The sequence below is a fragment of the Equus quagga genome, chromosome 5, assembly GCF_021613505.1.
Source record: "Equus quagga isolate Etosha38 chromosome 5, UCLA_HA_Equagga_1.0, whole genome shotgun sequence".
NCBI lineage: Eukaryota > Metazoa > Chordata > Mammalia > Perissodactyla > Equidae > Equus > Equus quagga.
The window spans coordinates 66,264,046-66,285,298 of record NC_060271.1 but is presented as its reverse complement, the minus strand read 5'-3'; the positions used below and the strand labels follow the sequence as shown (position 1 = coordinate 66,285,298).

General features: G+C 39.1%; 1 protein-coding gene across 2 annotated transcripts; it reads right to left on the bottom strand.

The window, feature by feature from the left end:
* Positions 1-621: 621 nt before the first annotated feature.
* RNF103 (ring finger protein 103) lies at positions 622-19,738 on the bottom strand. 2 transcript variants are annotated; one of them, XM_046661007.1, is made up of 4 exons: positions 19,510-19,738; positions 17,132-17,271; positions 8,335-8,450; positions 622-2,635 (listed from the first exon to the last, which is right to left on the bottom strand). In XM_046661007.1, exons 1-4 carry the CDS (start codon positions 19,733-19,735, stop codon positions 1,060-1,062), a joined length of 2,058 nt encoding a protein of 685 aa, XP_046516963.1. In that variant the 5' UTR covers positions 19,736-19,738; the 3' UTR covers positions 622-1,059. The 2 variants fall into 2 exon arrangements, with proteins under 2 accessions (XP_046516963.1, XP_046516964.1); XM_046661008.1 differs by lacking the exon at positions 19,510-19,738 and adding an exon at positions 17,854-19,477.
* Between the last annotated feature and the right edge of the window lie 1,515 nt (positions 19,739-21,253).

Genomic DNA, 21,253 nt, shown 5'->3' with positions numbered 1-21,253 from the left:
TCAATGTTAAATTTCTTGGGTGTGATAATGGTATAGGGGTTATGTAAAATAAAAGTTCTTGTTCTTAGGAGATACATGGTGAAATATTTAGTGGTAAAAAAGCATCATAATGACTGAATTTATTTTCAAAGGGATCAGCAAAAAAATCCAAAACAAAGCAGAAAAGATAAATATAGAGAGAGGAGATAAAGCAAATCTAACAAAATGTAAATACTGGGTGAATTAGACAGAGAAATGGATGTTCATTGTACTATGTTTCCAACTTTTCTGTAGTTCTGAAATCTTTCAAAATAAGTCAGGGGAAAAAAATAATCTATGTGTGGCTAATACGCTATAGTCGATTTTATTTAGATGAATATATTAAATACTCATAAATGACTTAATACTTAAAAAAAAAAAAAAGCCCACCATGAAATTCCTTCCCATCACAGCCAGCCAAGCTAAAAAGGCAGACTAACATCGCCTCTGGCTAGTGGCAGCAACGTAATTTCTGGCTTTTTTTTCCCCCACATGAGTCAAGAGTTGTGTTTGACTCGCCTGTGAAATTAACAAACCAGCAAAGCACCTACAGCACTCAGCCACCTCATCAAAGACAACTTAACACTGGAAAAGCTGGAATAGTCTCATTTTAAAATAATTTATTTCATAGGTCTGTTTTAATTTCATGTCTCAGAGCATACATTATTTAACCAAGAGGTGCTGGACAGAGATTGTAAAAAGGGAGGAAACATTTAGGAAAAGAAACGGCCTCAATTCCATTAGAATTTGATCCTAACTTGTAAAGTCTTGCTAGGATAAATTTCTATCATACTTCTTTTGTGCTTACAAAAAACATTAACGTCTGAATTTCCAATGTTGTAAATAAAAATTTTTACAATTAAGTTGCATTCAATTGACACACAAGGCAACCAAATAATTGTCATCAACATTAGCATAATGTGTATTTCCTGTCACTGCATTAACATTAAACTAAACTTCAAACCACAAAAACATTGTGACTAACATTAAAAAGGCAAGCTGTAAGATACTCAAAGCTTATAAAGGACAAATTGCACATGGTTAAGATGGGACATCATTTGACAAGGGCTGGTGTTGTGCATATGGCTGCTTTTTTTTATAAGAAGGCCACCGGCAAACAGGGCAACAGTGTCGGCCCCCAGCCAACCACATCACAATGCAATTCTGATGGAACACATGACCACAAGGCAACCCCATTAGCAAACATCCATTTTCAAAATTCTCTAGGCAAACAACACATTCAGTACAGTGCAGCATATCAGCAGGCCAAGTTAACCAATCTGGTTCCATATCTTCATTAGTGTTATATGATCCATACGACCTCCCCTTCCTTTCATATGGGCTGGTCTGACAATATTTATTGGCACATGAACAAGCCTCAGCATGACAGAGACTTGCTCTTCCTGGAGAATTGTGAACTACGCTTTGTTTATCTTCAAATACTTCCTTCTCACTGCTAAAAGTGTCTGTGCTCTCGCTGTCTGAGTCATTCTCAATATCTTGAGAACCCTCCGAAATTTCCTCTTCAGACTGGACTCCAAGGCATTTAAATCGCCACATTGGCAAGTTTTTTATATAATCAGTTGGTATCAGAGGGTGAAGCCAAAGGTCAGGGAAAGCTAACCGCTCCAAGAACAAGTCAGGGTCTTCGTCCCAATCAGATTCTACAGGAAAGTTCTGAAAAGAAGCAATCGGGTGGAAGAGGTAGCTGGTGTACCAGTCCCACAGACTTGATAACCATTCTAAGTTATTGGCATTGACTTCGTCATTGTTGTTGTTTCGCCGTCTCTTCTTCTCAAAGTAATCAATTAGTAAACCATGTCCAAGGTACGTACTGAGAAACAGGGCCGGGTGTGAAGAATAGAACATCCAGTCTGCCCTCACCCATGAAGCCAGTGTGGTTGTATTGGAATATCTCAACAATTTTAAGCTATATTCATAAAAGCTATCTAAGTAAGGGAGCTGTAAAAAGCCCAACACAGGTAGCCAGGAAATAATTAATAGAGAATTATATGTCCCTAAAGTGCTTATGAGAACCACAAATCGCTTTATGGTTGCTCCTTGTGTGATAAACAAGTCCATCCAAGCCATAAGATTAACTAGAACCAAGCTCAAAACAAACAGATCATTGACTTCAGGTTGTAATGAGCGCAAAAATGAATCCATGGCCTGAAGGGATATAAATTCGCCTGTGTGGTTTCCATATCTATAAATTCCTTCAGGAGTTCTCAGTATGTATGATGGCATGTTATATACACCAATATCTGTCATATAACTCTTGTTGTCCCAATTTTCCACATTAACAAAAATAAACTCAACTCTTCCAGTAAACTTTATACTTAGTGCAGAGAAGAAAGCTGGGGGTTGGTCAAGATTTGCAAATAGGTATATCTTTACCCAATATTGATCACTTTTATTCCATTCTTCTTTCAAATGTTCAGCATTATAAATGGTTTTGATCCGAGAAGCTGCATGAGCAGTTATCCACTTAAAAATGTGCTCTACTTCAATCTTGCGTCCACTGTATTCTTTAAGCATGACTTTCCCTTTAGAAGTACTCGTTTGTGGAACAGACATAATGAGTGTGGATCGCACCCAGCCTCTTCTCCTGCAGTATCTATAAGAGAGTAGACCGTAAGTAAACAGCTTGGCTGCTAGATGAGCTCACTTGCTCATCTTCACTGTTGTGCAAGCAATTTGTCTTCCCCCAACAAATTTCTTTAGCACTTGAAAGATACCCTCTCCCCAAAAGCAAATTTCCTCCAGATAATCAAAAGTAGCAACAATACTTAGCAGTTGTATAAGAGGAAAAGCAATCTCTCTTTTTGTAGTATTTTTGTTTGATATTTCTATGTTTCTTTTCTCTTTTTTTTTTTTTTTTAAAGGAAAGTGTAGCTTGAAAGCCTCTGAGTCAAGGGAATCAGCAAATACTTCAGCATCTATTAGGTACTTACTACTGCACTATGTGTTAATAAGATCCAAAAGATAACAGGAAAATAATTCCTGTTCACAAGGAATTTAAAATCCTATTAAGGAAATAAAACTTATTTTATAAGAAATATAAAACTGTATATATTCTATTAACAAATAACGTAAAGAAGTTAAAAAAGGGGAATACCATTGGGAGTTTGAACTGGTGAAGATTTGATAAAAGATTTGGGAGTTGAACTAGGTCTGAGAGGATGGTTAGATTCTCATGTATAAAGAAGAGAAAAAGAAATAGATTATCGCACACGCTGAGTCTCTTACTTGAATGCAAGCTCCTTGAGGGCAGGAGCCATGCTGTACCCATTTATCAACCCAAGCACCCACCACAATGCCTGATGCACACAGGCACTGCTACAAAGGAATCTGCACAAAAGCTAATCTAGAAAAGAGCAAATCCCATATTTTTTTTGTATTCTTTTATCTCTCTTTAATGAAGACCATGAAAAGGAATATTTAACATAAAGGAAACAAAGTTCTCAGATTAAGAAGAGATTCAGTCCAAGGATGACCTCCATTTTACAACAAAGTATAAAAGAATTTAACTAAAATTAAATCATTTGTTTAAATTTATCCAGTAGGGTCATGACTCCAATCCTTTTGGAAATGGACAGGTTCTTGTTGTATCTATGACATCCCTCTCCCCCTGAAAAAACTAGATGACGAATGAAAGGCAAGACTGAAAAATGAAAACAACTGTCGTATTACAGTGGAGAGACAATAAGTGAAACATTTTCCCTTTTTTTAAGAAAGTATTTTTTTTCCAAAAACCTACCATGTGGAATTTTACGATATGTAAATGTACTTGGATAAAGGTAGAAAAAAGAAAATCTACCATATGGATACATTTTGTTCACTCTAGATTTGTAAATGATGGAAATAAATGTTTAATTTATTTTGCCATTCAGAATACTGATGTAAAACTCGTATATGTTATGCTTTACTTAGTAAGCAAGCATTATATTTTATCAAATTAAGCATATCACACATTTACACGATCAGATTAAGAGAGAGGAAAGTCTTGATGCATGTGGCATCTGGTTTTATAATGATAAATTTGATTAATTTGATCTTAGGAATTTTGTGATATAATTTAAGATAAGTGAAGACAACATGTTATGTCATAAAGACAAGGTTAGTAATTAAGGACTCTAGGAAACTATGTGGGTGACTCAGAATCACAGACTATGACTCAGCTTCTTGTTGAGCTGATTCAATTCCTTAACAAGATAGATTCCATTAATATCAATATTGCTTTAACTGAAATGGTTTGAGAATTACATATTCCTACAAAATAAAATATCTTATATCCCTTAACATTGTATTTGTCTAATGCAAAATAATTCATTGACATGAATTCTATTTTTACCTTTCCCCCAAAAGCAACAAGTCAAATGCATAAAGATAATTGCCTTATTTACATCTTAAATATCTTTAAGCAGCTTTAATTTTTTAACTGCATATGAGACTTGTGATGACCTATTTCTACTCTTGGGCATTCTTTTTACCTTTCTATAACTACCTCAGAGAATCTGTGGCTTCTGATTTGTGTCACAAATTAAATGACAGTCTTTCTCATAGAAAACCTTAGTCTGTAAAACAGGCAAAGTTTTAGTACATGCATTTCTTCATGTAGGAAAACAAATGTAGTACATGCTTTCTTTTCAGTATCATATATCTTTCAACTTAAATCATGTTTTTCAGATTTGAAAAAAACTCTAATACTTATAAAACACCAGGCTACTAATACATATTTATCTAAACACTGGTCTGAAGAAATCCAACACATAAAGTATATCATATTAATTTAAAAAAAACACTGCTAAATAAAAATAAAGACTAATGTACATATTATTTTTTAAGAATAATGTTATATTACCTTGTACAAATATAAAAACTTTTACTGCCAATTAAAAAAAAAACGTTTTGAAGGTCTGAATAAATTCAATGACAATACCATGAAAATATCCTCCAGTTCTTAAAGTAAACCTTTTGAGATCTCTTACAGAATTTAAGAAATAAAAATGATAGAAAACAAGGCTAGCGAGTTTTGGTACTCCAGTTTCTGGTGTGGCATGCTACATTTAAAAAGAAACCTTTGTATTCTGTGCATATAATGCTATTTCTTCAGATAAGGTCATTGGCCTCCTTGGCCTTCCTGGCCTGCTCTCCAACGCCTCCTGCCCTTCCCTGCTTATTCCACGGGCCTCATCCTCGATAGTCTCACCATAAGCTCCCGGGTCCCCGTTTACCACTCAGCTCCAGCAATTCCATGTCCTCCATCCGCTCTTTACTACCTCCCATCTCTCCAACCCCTTGAAGATAAACGCCCCACCTCACTTCCCACTTTCTCAAAAAAAAAAAGAACAGGGGCCAGCCTGGTGGCACAGTGGTTAAGTCTGCACTCCACTTCAGCAGCCCAGGGTTCACAGGTTTGGATCCCGGGCACGGACCTATGCACCACTCATCAAGCCATGCTGTGGCGGCATCCCACATACAAAATAGACGAAGATGGGCCCAGATGTTAGCTCAGGGACAATCTTCCTCAGCAAAAATAAATAAAAAAGGAACCAAGAATACATTGGACAGGAAAAGCCTGCTGAGCTATATTGCTTGGTTGGGGAATAGAGGACTTAGGGCCAGGCAAGCTGAGTAAGCAGGGAAAGAAATTAAAACTGCTGCCATGCACAGAGTCAGACGCTGCCCAGAGGTGGTGGCCCTCAGTGTTCTCAAGGGAATGAAACAGGTCAGCGAAGTACTGCTGAAAAATGGGACCCAGCACATCAAAGGAGGCTGCCCTGGAGCCCACCCCAGAGAAGGAACTACAGCAAAGAAAGCAACACGGACAGTGGAGTAGAGAGTTTTGACGTTTTTAAAAATCTGAGATTAAGACGATGACTCAATTATTCCACATTTGGTTAAAACACTTGCTGAATAACACTATTCTCTGCTCAGTTACATCCTGCGTTGACATTCTGAACACTCTTTTCTGTATCTCCCTATTTTGTTCTTCTATACCTCCATAATCCTCAAAAAAGAAAAAAATGACCCTGACTGAGCACAGCTTCTATGGCAAGAATAGTTCTTATTCTAGTTGGAAGACTTTCCAAATAAAAGGAAACATGACATAACAATATTGAAACTAATACAAAAACTGCATCAAAATCTTCATCTTTGTGATGAAACTGAAGACAATGCAATAAAAGTACTTTTTTTTTTTTTAAAGATTTTATTTTTTTCCTTTTTCTCCCCAAAGCCCCCCAGTACATAGTTGTATATTCTTCGTTGTGGGTCCTTCTAGTTGTGGCATGTGGGACGCTGCCTCAGCGTGGTCTGACGAGCAGTGCCATGTCCGCACCCAGGATTCGAACCAACGAAACACTGGGCCGCCTGCAGCGGAGCGCGCGAACTTAACCACTCGGCCACGGGGCCAGCCCCTAAAAGTACTTTTTTAATAACAAAAAATTATAGCTGCAGTCAAGAAAAAAGCAAAGTTGCTCAAAAAGATCTCTTCCATCATAAATAAGAGGTGGGATTATTTGAAGATGAAGACGAAGAATTTGGAGGAAAATATATGGAGGTAGCTTATATGGATCTCTTCACCATTCCTCAGTTAGTATAGAATCAAAAAGAGCTTTTCGAAAGAAATGTTAGAAAAATCTGCACTGAAATCCACTGGGCTCAGTTATGACATTTCTGATGCATTTTGCTTTATAAGAAATTAAATACTAAAAAAATCAAATACTACTATTTCTTTCAGCTTTTTATGCTTATATTGTGCTTAATTTATTTTTGAACTCTTTATTAACATTATCTAATAACTTATATTAGACTGTAATGTTTAATATTTATATTTTTATAAATTTGTTTTTACTTAATATTTTCATGTTACAGTTCTTGAAATGTATTTTTAGTTCACTGATTTTTAAAAAATCAATTCTGAATATTTTCCAATAAAAGAGTGATATTAAGACTGACTTTTGCACTATCTGAAAAAAATCAGAATATCAGCACTGTCACTTATTCTGGTATTGCAATCACCAGCGAGAGAAAAAAAGATTTTTGCTTAGGCTTTTTTTGGGAAAGATGGAATCGGACCAAACACAACTGTCTTTGGTAAACAAAGGACAGAAATGAGAATGACTTCCTTTTCATAAGAATATTAACACTTAGTCTACTGTAGACATTTCAACAAAGGCACAGGAACATGATCAAGGTTCTGGGGGTGAAGACGAGAACGGGAGCTTCGTGGGTACATGAGGAGACTAACTGTGAGTTAGGAGATACGAGAACTTCCCTTCTTATCCCCAGCTCTTAGGGTGTCTTCCTACCAGAGATTTCACTCTACATTACGAGCAGGCAAAACAAGGATAGTGAGAATTGAAGCAAACATGAGCCTAGAGGAAAAGGACAGAAAATGTGAGGTCCAGCAGTGGTGGAGGAGCATTTTCTACAACTAATGGGTTTCTCGTTGTGGTCACATATAAGAGACATAGGCAAGTCAGGCATATCTACCTACATTAGAAACTACCTAATGTTGCAGGATTTTATACATACATATCATGCCTCTCCATCAGCACTAAACAGACCATGCTGGACATGCTAACCTTTTATTAAATATTTACTAAATGAATAAGTAAATGAACAAGTGAGTGTAAGTTGCAACTTGGAGGCACCCGAAATTGAAAAAGCATTTCAAAGAAGAAATAATGGAACAATGAAACAAGAACTAATGTGACAGACTAAATACTGGATATGATGACAAAAAGAAAAACAAAAATGCCTGCAAAGATTTCTGTCTGAGAAAATGGGAAAAAAAATCCAACAGTAAAGGACACAAAAAGGAAAGGCAGAAAGGGCACATGTTGATTAAAGAAAAAGAGGATGAATCTGAATCTGGACACTTGGTTTAGGGAAAAGGACACATCTAGGGATAGCTGTAGGGCAGATGGAAATGAGTGTCAAAATGCAAAGTAGAGATCAGAATTATGGAAGAAGATTTAGATCAGCACAAAGGTGTCACCTAAAGCCATAAATGTGCAGAAGTCTCTTTGGAAAGAAAATTAAAACAAAAAGGACTGAAGACATACTCTTAAGAATCACCCCCACTAGAAAGAACACAGAAAAACCAAATGGAGAAAAAAAAGATCTCAGAAAGAAAGTAAATCACTACCAGTGTATCAAAAATTATTAATCAAGCACTCATGTAACCAAGAGTATTAAACATTCTAATTAGCTTTCAGTTTAAGCAGGCTTCTAATCTCATTATTTTTATTATATAAAAAAATTCTGGTCAGAACTCAAATTCTAAGAATTGCCTAGTCAACTTACCTGGGGTCACTGGAACAGTTAAAAGTGCCTGTACGTATTCCAAATCTTGACACCTTTTTCACCATTTTCTCCCAGTGGATTTTACCCACCAAGGGACTTCTGTCGTTTGCTATGACCTATTCCCCAAAAAAGAAAAACAAAAACCTTAATTACCTAAAATGGAGTCAAATCAACCATTTGTATCTATAATATAATATAATATAATAAATATAATTGTATCTATAATGTAATTTGTATCTATAATATAAGTTATAATATAACTTCACTTTTTTGAAAAAGATATTCTGTTCCCAGTTCCGGTTTACCGTATCACATTATCATTGCAATTCTTGTAGAAGGATCAGCTGTCCAACCAGAAAAGACTTAAAACACTGATACGATAAACTCCCGCAGTCTCTGGTAGTTACATAGAGGAGTCAAAACCGTATTAAAAAGCCAGCCACATTGTCTACCATGTGGCCTATTCTTTAAAATTATACAAGAAGAAAATGGGCCTTGGAGTCATTTCTCTGCTCTGAAAAGAAAATTTTAAACAATAATCCAAATAAAACTTACTAAAAATTATGACTTGTGGGTTCAAAACGTTCAAGTTTCACTTTTTTTAAAGTATAATTATGGAGCCAAGAGTCAAACATATGTTTCTGTTAAACTAAGAGTACTAATAAACTAAGTCAATACTACTGCTTCTGAACAATCATGAAAGGTTCTAACATATATAAAGAATTACCATAATGAATTCTATATTCTTGAACTTCTACTTCAAATTTGCAGACAGCTTTCAAACATAATTAGGATTAGGAGAAGAAAAAGGTTTTTTAAAAAAGAAAAGAAAGGAAAAAATTGTAAATAAATCTTCGAAACATGTAATGACTTCTCAGCCTTTCTAATCATTAGCACCTTTTCCCTTTATTCCCTAATCTTCCTTCCCGTAAAAGATAATAAAAAAAAATTATACATTAAAAACAAAAGCAAAAATAACTAAATGGAAACTTAAAGGAAAGTCAAAAGTTCTAAAAGTCTTCATGAAACCATCTGTTTGATTTATTTTAAGCCCAGGGTATTTTCAAGAGTGCTATACTACTAGTACTATTTAATTCAAAATTACAACACAATACTCTGTGGGCCTCTTAATTTTTCTTGGAGGAAGGGCCATTCTCATGTTCACAAAGCCTCCAGGAAACTGAAATCCCAGGTGGGTGTGTGAAACGGCTGCCAACAGTTAGTTCCCTGCGAGAGGCAGGAGAGGCTGCAGCTGCCTCATCTGTGGCCTCTGCCGGGAACTCGAAGAAATTTCAAGGGCAGCAGGAGAAGAGAGAGCGCATGGTGGTGACAAGTGACCTGAAGTTTACTTTATCTGCCAACAGATCACTGTCCAATAACCCCAGCCGTATACCACTGTTATTATCATCCTCATAACTATAGAGACATACATGCATTGGTAACATTGTGTAACACAACTTTCATGCTTAATAAATAGACACACACACAAACACACAATTTAGGTCATTAGACAAATGGTTTTGATAGTACCTTTTTTTTTTTTTTGAGGAAGATTAATCCTGAGCTAACATCTGCTGCCAATCCTCCTCTTTTTGCTGAGGAAGACTGGCCCTGAGCTAACATCTGTGCCCATCTTCCTCTACTTTTATTTGTGGGACACCTACCACAGCATGGCTTGACAAGTGGTGCCACATCCGCACCCGGGATCCGAACTGGCGAAGCTCCAGCTGCCAAAGTGAAATGTGTGAACTTAACCACTGCACCACCAGGGTGGCCCCTTGATAGTACTTTTTAATGAGAATAAATGACCTTATTGAGGGACACATGAGTTATTATTCAAATGTTCAGATGGCTGAGGTAACCAGAAAGAGGGCAATTTGAGGACATGGTCTTAGGTGGAAGCTCTTCTGAGAAGGTGCACACCAGTTATATTACCCAGGGAGTCCTTAACTTTCACATTCTTTCACATTTTTCCATGGTCCAAAAGTGCTTTATAAATTTTACCGGAAGAATAAGGGAGATCAAGAAAGGCAGGCATTTTTCTTTTCTTTTCCTACCACTCAAGAGTCAACACAGTAGTTCTTCTTTCCGTCAAGTAATCAAAGAAATCTTGAACTTATTTTTCACATTACTTAGGAAGATGAAGTCTCTGTGCAATCATATCACCATACTCCCTGCCCTTTGTCTTTTTTTTAAAAGAAGTCCCTTTTCACTCCCGTTTCCTGATCAAGGCTGCAAATAACCCAAACGTTTCAGGTATGTGTTTATAATGACACTGCATCAAGGGGTTAATCAAGAGGTTGCTTTAACCAATGTAGGCTATGGCCCAAAGTCTAGGGGCATTTTTATATGAGGATCCAGATCTCCGCACAGGTATCTTTCACACTTATCAGAGCTCCAAATGCCGGGAAAGGAAGTAGAAATGAGAGGGGGTTGTTCCCAGGCACCCCTGGTTACAGCACAGACAAAAGAAGGTGTGTAGAGAGGAGGGAATATCCCCGAGGCAGGTACATGACAATGTTTAACCCCAGGGCCCTATTTATTCAGCAAGTTGTTCCAATACCTGCTTTCAAAGAGTTTAATAAGCCCTCCCTGAGAATGAAAAATTCCCTAGGCATTGCATGAAAGCATTTTATTTGACTCGATAGTTACATTTATGCAATTAGAAATAGCTTTGTCCCATGGCCTATACACTTATATTATTCAACTGAAGTTTTAGCCTAAATTAAATTTGGTGGTGTCCGAATTAAATAACTACTAAAAATGTTTCACGAAATAACTCATCTGGCTGAGTCACACGGCACAACAAATTACTCTAAGCCTATCACCACTGTGTCACATGAGTAAGAGTTCCCAACGTATAGCTCATATCCAAAAGTATGCATGATGAATCTGAGTGGCATTCACACCACTGGTCTTATTAAAAGGAGAGACACATTCCTTGGCAGTTCAGGAAGGATGCTGCATTGTCTGTAGGGAATATTTTCAGAGACTTAGAAAAAAACGAGATGAAAGTACAGCCTGAGTTCCAAGTGTGGAACAGACTTGGCAACATGGGCTAGAAGTGAAGACACCTTTCCACCCGGCTTCCCAGGGTATCTGTCTCTCTAACTGGCATCCCTACCCTTGCTTACCTTTGTATTTCCGGCAGCTACTACAGTGCCTAACTCATTCGGGTACTCATTAAATATTTATGTTGAACTAAACCATTTCAGCTTTTTATGCTTTAGGAACTGGTTCTTCTACTTCTGATTATACAGGTTCTCTAAAGGTTCCAAGTTTTTGATTTCTATTGTAATGAAAGTCCCTTCTCCAGCAGCCTGTCATCTGGAATGTTTTCTGGACAAATATTAGCATAAATAGTACCTTGCTATGCAACTGCACATCAATATTCTTGACCCTAGTCAGACATAAAAACTTCTAATTCAGCGTATTTAAAAATACACTTTTTTCCAGAAAAAAACTACTGCAATTTTCCTAGGTTACACTTCATCGTCTAACAGAGTTCTTTAGGATCCTCAAAATGCTAGTACCCTTATGGACCATCTCACTCAGCTGGATAAGATTTTTTACTGGTCCACACATTCTAGTAAACCAAACTGTAAGCTGCTGCATGGCACACACCATAGGTGATTCATCTTTGTGCCCTCAGTGCTTATCACGAGGTTCAGCTGGCACACATTAGATTTCAATAAATATTTGTTAGATGGTTCGATGAATGGATGAAACCTATGGTTTGCTGGTAAATATTTAATGACTAACTCTCCAGAAGAAAAAGGCAGTTCTGATTTCTATCATTTGCTGATTTCCTTGGTGTAAATACCCCCACATGGCTGATTTCAAGTTACCAACGTGACATCTCTAAACGTGGAGTTGGGAAGAGATTTTAACAATCGCCCTCATGAAGCAGTAAGAGCTTGCTCCAGCACACCACTGGATGGAACTGAGTTGGACAGTGTGTGATGCTAAGTGCCCGTATTTCTGATATCAACCTTGTGTAGTCCAGTTAAACTTACAAAGAAAAACTAGGCTTCAGGTTATTGCCCAGTCCCTTCCACATATATTATAGGTGGTACATTGGCATAAGAAAAAAGCCACACACTTTTGCGTATTGTACCACCAGTCAAAACATTTGGCATATCCCTTTTAATATTGTTAATCCCCATGCAACAACATCTAGGCTAAATTAAATAACTCCACAGAACAGGAGGGCTGTGCTGTGATATTTTCTGCATCTCTCAATATTTCATTATAACAGGGAGTTTCTACTTTTAAAATCATAGACCAACCTAAATATATATACGTAAATTATATAAAATTATTAAAAGTGAGGATGAGAGATTGACAAAAACAAAACTCATTGGAATTTAATTATTTCTTTGGTATCCTCACTAGCTGTCTTATGAGTAAACACAAATAAAAGTTTTTCATCAATACAAAATAAAGGATAAATGGCTCGTCATGTATTTCACCCTTAGAGTAGTGTCAAGAAAGGAATAAATAGGTTAGAACCTCCCTGAACAAAACCATTGTCGAGAAGCAGAGACAAGCAAGTTTTAAAACAGCTATTAACTCTTTGCAGCCAAACAGGAAATATATTAACATAATAACTTCAGTAAATACTGACCCAAAGATTTATTTTAAATCATATGATGTTCTTCACTGCTACCTCAATTCCAGTGCTGTTAAATTCCTTATGATGTGACAAAGCCAGTTGAAAACAAATACCACTGCCCTTCTTTGAACAAAAGTCAAAACAGAGAAATAGAAATGTTAACATAAGGATAAATCCATAAAATCCATAAAGAAGGCTAACTTTTCCACTTCAGAAGCCTTTCCACCATTCCATCTGCCTCTCTAAGAGTCTTTTGAAAGAAAAGGAACCGTCTTCTATTCGTAATGCTAAGAAGATTGGGTGGGAGCAGAATCAAAGAACCTACAACACTGGAAAATAAATAGCTAATGAAAGATACGAGCTGAGGTTAGGAACAAAGCAGGAAAACTCAGAATGTGAGAAACAATAGTCAGGAAAAAACAGGACTCGGTTCTTCCCTGGATTACAAAGCGTATTATCGGTAAAGATGTCCCATATGTATTGTTGCCTTGAAAACTAAATTAGTTCTTTCCACCTCATATTACAGAAAACATAGGACAGACATGGAAAAGCTTGACGTGAAAAAGAGTATCCTAATACTCTGCATTAATGTAAACATAATTCAAGAGCACTAATACATCTTAAAACAATTAAGAAGAGAAAGATCTGAAGACCATTTACAGCTATTATTCAGAAAGTATCTCCTGAGTTATAGAGAAGATACAAATCATAACACAGCGTGAATTAAATAAATTATAGAAACTCATTTTCCTTTGGTAGCGTCATTCCACACGTAGTCACCAAAAAAAGATAATCAACCTAGATTAGCAATCTGTTGCAGAAAAATAATGAACTGACCAAATGATGGAATGGCTAAGTCATGCACATTTTTTTGACTCAGTTATAAAAATCACATTTTCCCTAAATAAGTAAATCCCAACATCCTTTCAGTGACAGGATACACGAAGTCTGAAGTGTTAATTATCAGTTATAGGCCACCTAACTACACTTTTCCTCAATAAATACGAAAGGAAACTATAACTCAGTTGAGTAAGAAAGTGACATTAGAAAATCAAGAGGAAAAGAAGAAAGTACTTAAACATTTCTTACATAGGATACCTAAAATAAGGGTAATTTGAAGAGGATTGAACTGGCCAGGATCTATGCACCCTCCCAGATTAAAAAAGAAAAAAATAATAAAGCAAACTGAAATTAGCTTCTTTCAAAATAAATGGAAAAGAATAATTCAAATTGTTAAAAACTGAATTCCTGAAATTTATCTGTTACAAGAGACTAGATAAATATATGATCTGAGCTGAAAGAATGACAAGCAACCAACAGCATATTTCTCTTCTGTTTCCAGCAGATATTTTCAATTTAAAAAAAAAAACAAAAAAAACGGCGGCTGGCCCGGTGGTGTGGCGGTTAAGTTCACATGTTCCGCTTCAGCAGCCCAGAGTTGGCTGGTTTGGATCCTGGGTGCAGACCTACCCACTGCTTATCAAGCCATACTGTAGCAGGCATTCCACATATAAAGTAGACGAAGATGGGCACGGATGTTAGCTCAGGGCCAATCTTCCTCAGCAAAAATGAGGAGGATTGGCAGACGTCAGCTCAGGGCTAATCTTTGTAAAAAATAAAAAAAACAGCCTTCTTTCAAGAGCAGTCCAGAGTACTGAGGACAGGGTTTCAATCTCAGTCTTTTCAGTTGTCTTGCCAGAGATTGTTCTTCCCACCCAAGCCACCCATTTGACAGATGTAAGACACTGGCCCCACGGAACAGAAGCCAGACAATGGTGATCAGTGCAAATCTTAAAGGTCACTGGAAAAATGATTAAGTGTGTGTCCTACTGTACCATTAACACACAGAAAATCATATAATTACATTTTTTAGGAGTCATTTGTTAACTATTAATACCTATGAGGTTTAAAAAATATTTTCAGAGAAAAATAATTCAGTGATTAGGGTCTATAATGCTATCATTATTTGCTCATTCAAGCATCAGCTTATTAGAGAATTCCTTGCCACTGTCTCCTTACCCTGCTTATTTTCTTCTTAGCACTTTCCACTAACTGATGTTATATTAAACATTTACTTATTTAGTGCCTACTTCTCCCAACTAAAATGTGAGATGCCTGTGAGAGAAAGGACTTAGCCTGGTGTATGTTCCTGGTACTTCTAGGGCCTGGCGCACACACATTTGGTAAATAAACTGTGTGAATTTTATCACATATTAAGGGAGTTTAACCCATGGTGATTTTTAATAAAATATCAAAAAATAGTAGATAATTAATAAGCCAAGAATATATTGCTAATCAGTGAACCAGACTGTGTTTGCTGTCTATAGGCAGCACCCTATACTAAAAGAATTTCCAGATTTTTGACATGGCTTTTCCAAGTTTGGAAGGTGCATCTCTACCCTGATCTCTATGGGATCATTCAATGTGTGGACAAACATTTAGACAGAGAACACAGGGCAGTGGGACTAGCTATTCAACTCAATTTTAGTAATAAAACAAATTATCAAAACTAATAAGTCTTCCTCGATCAGACTATCAAAAATAAATATCTGGGAAAAGAAATGGAATAACAATTTACTCATAAATGAAAAGCTTTGAAGACACTACAGTTTATTTTTCTACCAAATAATTAACAGAGAAGTAAACTAGAATTTGATGTATAATGCTTAGACAGTATCCATACCATCCTAGGTTCTCCCTTTGCTGAACTTAAAAATTACTGAATTAGATATCTGGAGGGTAAAAGGTCAAATGCAATAGGAAAGTGCAAGTAAAGGAAAGGTCATGGATATCCAATGCAATCACCTGACGAATTCCCAGACCTCAACTCCTTAGCCCAGTGGACCACAGTATTATTCCATCCTTAGATGGATACTTATTTGAGACCATATGCAACAGATGTATCTATCTACAATCATACTGTAATAAGTGACAGGACCAGATCTGCAACAAAGGTCTCTGAACCCAGCTTTTTCTACCATATTTTGCAGTCATTATTCTCAGAAAGCAATATGAAGAAGTAACTATTTTGATTTTTATACGCTGAATCAAACTTTGCCAACCCCAGTGTAAATGACAAGAGAAAAGAAATCAGGGTACCCAGGAATTGGTCCTGGTTCAATCATTATAATTTTAGCCTAATTCATGCCATTAATTTACTTGATATGTCACTTTAAGTGAACTTACATTTAAAAAAATTTAAGTAACTTTAGCCTTGCCCTAAGCAATATTTATGAAATTACATGTTTAATATAATACTGATTCTTCTAATTTACATTAAAATACATAAATGATAATGTGTGCCTACTCATTTACCACACTTTGGGAAGCATAAAAGATGAATTTTAAGGCCCCTCATAGCTCTAAAATTCCAATATGCTAATTAAACCTCACAGTTTTGAAACCATAAGAGCTGGGGTTTAAAATCCTAATCTCATCAATTTCATAAGCAAAGTAAAGAGAACCTCCCCCCATTCCACCCACAGCTCTTCCTCTATAGTTGCCAAGTTGGCTATTTCCCTAATGGAAGGATTCCTTTACTTTGACTGTAGGGTTCTTCCTTTAGATACAAAAGTTATTTGGATCACCGAATTAAAAACTGCAGTTAAGAAAAACTGAGACCACAGTGCAAATCACTAAATAAAAGGAATATATATATACATTTCTTACTTTAATGAAGATCTAATAACTAAAATGGATTTGCTTCTGCTGATTCTAAACAAAGCAGTCAACTCTCTTCCCCAACACTTCCTCCCGCCCCTACTCTTCCTTGGTCTCCGAAACCTCTTTAAGAGGATGCTGGCGCTTCCCTTTGAAAACTGAATTATGTCTAAGAAATATGAGGGGCCGACCCGGTGGTGCAGTGGTTAAGTGTGCATGTTCCACTTGGGTGGCCCGGGGTTCGCTGGTTCAGATCTCAGGTGCAGACATGGCACCGCTTGGCATGCCATGCTGTGGTAGGCGTCTCACACATAAAGTAGAGGAAGATGGCATGGATGTGAGCTCAGGGCCAGTCTTCCTCAGCAAAAAGAGGAGGACTGGCAGCAGTTAGCTCAGGGCTGATCTTCCTCAAAAAAAAAAAAAAAACCGAAACAGAAATAGACACAAGTACAAAGAAGTGTCACCAACTGGTGAATACTATTTTGGTAAAAATAATTTCACTTCTATCACTGTTTTTGATACCTGAACCAACCAGATGCCATCTTTTGTGTCTTCTACAAGCTCATAGAAGTGCATTTCACCACTGAAATTGGTACTAGAAACAGATTCAGCTGCTTCCTCTTCCTTGAGTGCAGAATACAGCTCACCCTCCATCAAGTCACCTGAAGAAAGGAAGAAACAGCACTAATAAGATTTCAAAAATGCCACGTTCCCAACTTCCATGATTAATTCCATTTTACACTGTTATAAATCATGTGATTGCACTTTATAGAAAAGAAGAGTAGGACCTGAACACACCCATTTAAGATTCATACATTCAGTAAATATGTCATAAGAACCCACTATATGTCAGACAAAAACGAACAAAACAGACAAAAATCCATCTCCTCATGGGGTTTATAGTCTAATGGGGTCATCACATAATTTATTAGGATATTACTGAATATATACCAGTCCAAAAAGCCATCACAATATTACTTAGCTTTGTGTATAACACGCCCAGTCTTCAGATAATTTTTAAACAGTATGATTTTATACTCCTGACCTACAAGATTCAGAAATAGGTTTACAGAATTTGCCATTACCACCTGCTTAAAACAGCAACAGGGCTTACGTGAGCTGGAGGTTAGATACGAAAGACTATCTATAAGAACAAACTCCATATTCACACACAAATTTACTATGTAAATTTAGAGCTTGCATCATCAAATAAAAAGGAAAACAGTAATGTCAAATTATTTTACCTTTGCCTTCAACATTAAACAATGAGAAAACAAGCACTGTGTCAGGATAGCAGCAGAACCATCCACAACGAATATTTAAATTATAAAGCTAAATTGCCAAACCAAGACTTCTCTGCTTTATCACGTGTGATCTGAGTCATATTTTTGTGGGCTGTATTCTTCAAATGATATGTGCACTCCTTGTACACTCCAAGTGACAAATATTTTTAGGCCCAAAGGAAAGCAACATGAAAGAAAAGTCAAAGGAAAAAAAAACGTGTTATCAAATTATTTTACCATGAAAGATGATTTGGCTTTGGCAGTAAAGACACTTCTTATTTCTAAACCTAAAGAGTTTATTTATTAGAGATCTACTATACTCCATTCTCTACCCCCACCCTGCCGCGGTAGAAATAAAAGTCACCATAAACCTGTCAGTAAACAAAAGGCAAGAATAATACACAATTTTATGTTTTCTCTACCGGAAAATGTATCACTTTTACAGAGAGGGTTCCCTCCTCTACCTCAGTAGTGAGATATGAGTTTGATAACCATTCACCTGCAGATTAAGCCCCGAGTGGTAAACTCTGGAGTTAGTATTCTCGTCTATCACACGACCTGGCTACCAGGTACTAAAGAAGGAAAAAATCTGTCTTGTAAAAGACACAGCTGACAGATATACTTGAAACAACAGAAAAGATAACCATCAATTTCAACTGCTTCCTACAGCAACCCAGAATGCCCTTCTCAACCCAACGGACATGCCTCTTCCAGGAAGTGTATCTAAACAAAGATACACTTTGTCCAGGGGTGAAAAAAACTCACCCTATTTCTCACCCAATCCTACCCCCAAACCAACAGTTATTGAAAGTGCATTCTGCAAGATGTTAAATATTCTCAGCACTATTTCAATTCTCTTTCTCAACCCACTGAAGTTGATGCAGCAGGGCCTGTCACACATAAGGAAAAAAAGTTTACATCCGAGATACAAGGGTTTTTAAAAATCGTGACATAAATATAAACAACCACTTTCAAAACAAACAAGGTAGGCATTCACAAAAATATTCACCTTATTTTTCACCAAAGTATTAAAAGCTAATTCTGTACAGTGTACACTTTCTCTATAAACTCATTATTTAAAACTTAAATCTTACACCTAAATGCCTCTTTGATATTAAGTATTCCAATATTAATATTCAATATCAATATGGAATTTGGTATTCCAGTATTTGATATTTTTCCCTCTGGGTAGCTTGCTATTACTATCGTGACAAATACTGCTATCTACAGACAGTGTTTTGGGGTTTTTCTTTTCTTATATATCCTTATGAATTTCAACTGACAAATAATACTTTCCAGTTTGTCTAGAACCGGCTGACAGCCTCGAATTTTGAGAAAATCACTCAACTTAGTAAACAATGCTAAGAAGCTGCACTTTGAACTGTTACCTGAAAACAACCTTAAAAAGAAACGCCAACACCACTACAAATAATTCCAGCCCCCTTCTCAAAACCGGGATGCACGTATTTTTTCGGTAGAAAACCTGGGCAGCTCTCGGAGTGGTGTGCTTAAAAGCCTTGCAGGTAACGCCTCATTCCGGCGGACCCCCACGCACGAGGAAGTACAGGTCGCCCCCTCCTCCGAGTGGAGGGGACCCCAGAGGAGCCCGATACTCGCCTGACTTTTCCACCAGCTCCCGGACATCCTTCTTCTCGGGCAGCCCCGAGTAGCCTAGCCCCCGGCACTCCAGAATGGTCTTCAGCTTCTTGAAGCTCAGCGCCACCGGATCCACCAGCTGGGTGGCAAAGATGCCAGTTTCATACCACACAATGGCCTCAAAAAACCTAGCCAGGACGAACAGGACCAGAAAATAGAGGAGCAAGAAAAAAAGCTTCAACCACATCTTCCCCTGCGTCCTCTCTCTTTCCAGAGAGCTCAGAACACAAGAGAGCGGCGGGTGGAGGGGCAGCCTGGGCAGGGCACTCTCAGCGTGCGGTCCAGCCCTCCGCCGTCACCGTCGGGCCACCCTGGCCGGGAGGCAGGTGGATCGGGGTCTCTGCGCGGAGATGAGGACAAGATGAGCAGCGGCAGAGGCGCAGAGCCTCGCACCGGGCCTTGAGTCAAGAGGCGAGAAAAATAAAGGGAAAAAACTTTAAAAAACCCATCGATTAAACACCGAAAGGAGAGCAGCGCGGGGCGAGCCCGCGGGGCAGAACAAAACGAGGGACGTCTCCCCGGGCCGGGGTCACTGACCGAGGCGACGGGGTCGGTCTCGCAGCACCGTAATCTCAAGGGGGAAGGAGGAGGAGGCCAAGACAATAATTCAGATCCACAAAGGAAGCGGGGTCCGCGCTGCAGGCCGAGGCCGGAGGGGCGGCGGCCCGGGAGGCGGTTGGGGCCGGCTGGGCCGCGGCCGGGCTCCGGCGGCTGAGGGTCAGGAGGGCGCGGCGCTCCGCCTGGCCAGGCCCGGAGCCCAGCGCGGGGAGGAGCGGCCGCCGCAGCACCGCGCCTGACGCCCAGGCCCCAGGCCCCGCCGGCCGCCCAGGCTCCGCGAGAAGCGCGGCGGGCACGGCGGCGGCGGCTCCAGGGTCGCTCCGGCCGGCGGGCGGCGCCTCAGTCCGCGGCCCGGCCCGGCTCGGGAGGGGGCGTCGCTGTCTCCGCAGAGGGAAATGGGGCGCGCGGGCCGACCGTCCCGGAGGGAAAAAGCAAAATAGGCCCGAGACGGCTCCCCGGCTGCCTCCCGGCCACGCAGTGCCCGCCCCGCTCGGATGGGCGGCGCGAGCGAGTCCCGGCCGCCGCGCCCGACGCCCCCGCCACCTCGCGAGGCCGCGGCCGTCGCCTCGGGAGCAGAGATCCGCGGCTGCCGCGGCAGGAGCCGAGACATAACAACTGACGTCGGCGGCGGGGCGGGGCCTCGGGCGGGCCCGGGGCGGGGCCACGAGCGGAGGGGCGGGGCCACGAGGGGAGCGCCGGGCACGCGGGCGGCGGCGGGAGAGTGTGCGGAGGTGAAAGCCTGCGGGCGCGGGGGGAGCGGGCCAGAAGCGCGGAGCCGCAGCCTCGCGCGGCTCCTCGAGAGCTCCGCAAGTTGCGTCTCAGATGCCTTCTCCGCTCGCTTTCTTTTTGCCCTGCAGATGTTTAGTAATTGATTTTGTCTCAGGGTTGGACTTTGGCCTGTGTCACTGTGTATATTTTTTGTTAAAATAAAGCACTTAATTATCCTCTTAAAATCGGTAAAAATAGAAGAGTACGTTTGTGCTAGGTCCCGGTGAATTGGGAAAATTTTAGCACAGTTGGTTTGAGGTGGTAGAAGGTGAAATCCAGAAAACTGATTTTTCATCTCTAGGTGAGAAGGTAGTTTGTGCACTCTCATCTCTAGGTGGAAATAAGGTTTGGCCGAAAGGGGAGTTAGAACTAGGCCTGC

Coding starts and splice junctions, on each gene's coding strand:
- RNF103 (XM_046661007.1), bottom strand. CDS start 19,735: ATGTGGTTGAAGCTTTTTTTCTTGCTCCTCTATTTTCTGGTCCTGTTC. Junction 8,451..17,131: donor ATGGCATCTGGTTGGTTCAG/GTATCAAAAACA, acceptor TTTGGGGAATAG/GTCATAGCAAACGACAGAAG. Junction 2,636..8,334: donor AACTGTTCCAGTGACCCCAG/GTAAGTTGACTA, acceptor ACTCTCTTATAG/ATACTGCAGGAGAAGAGGCT.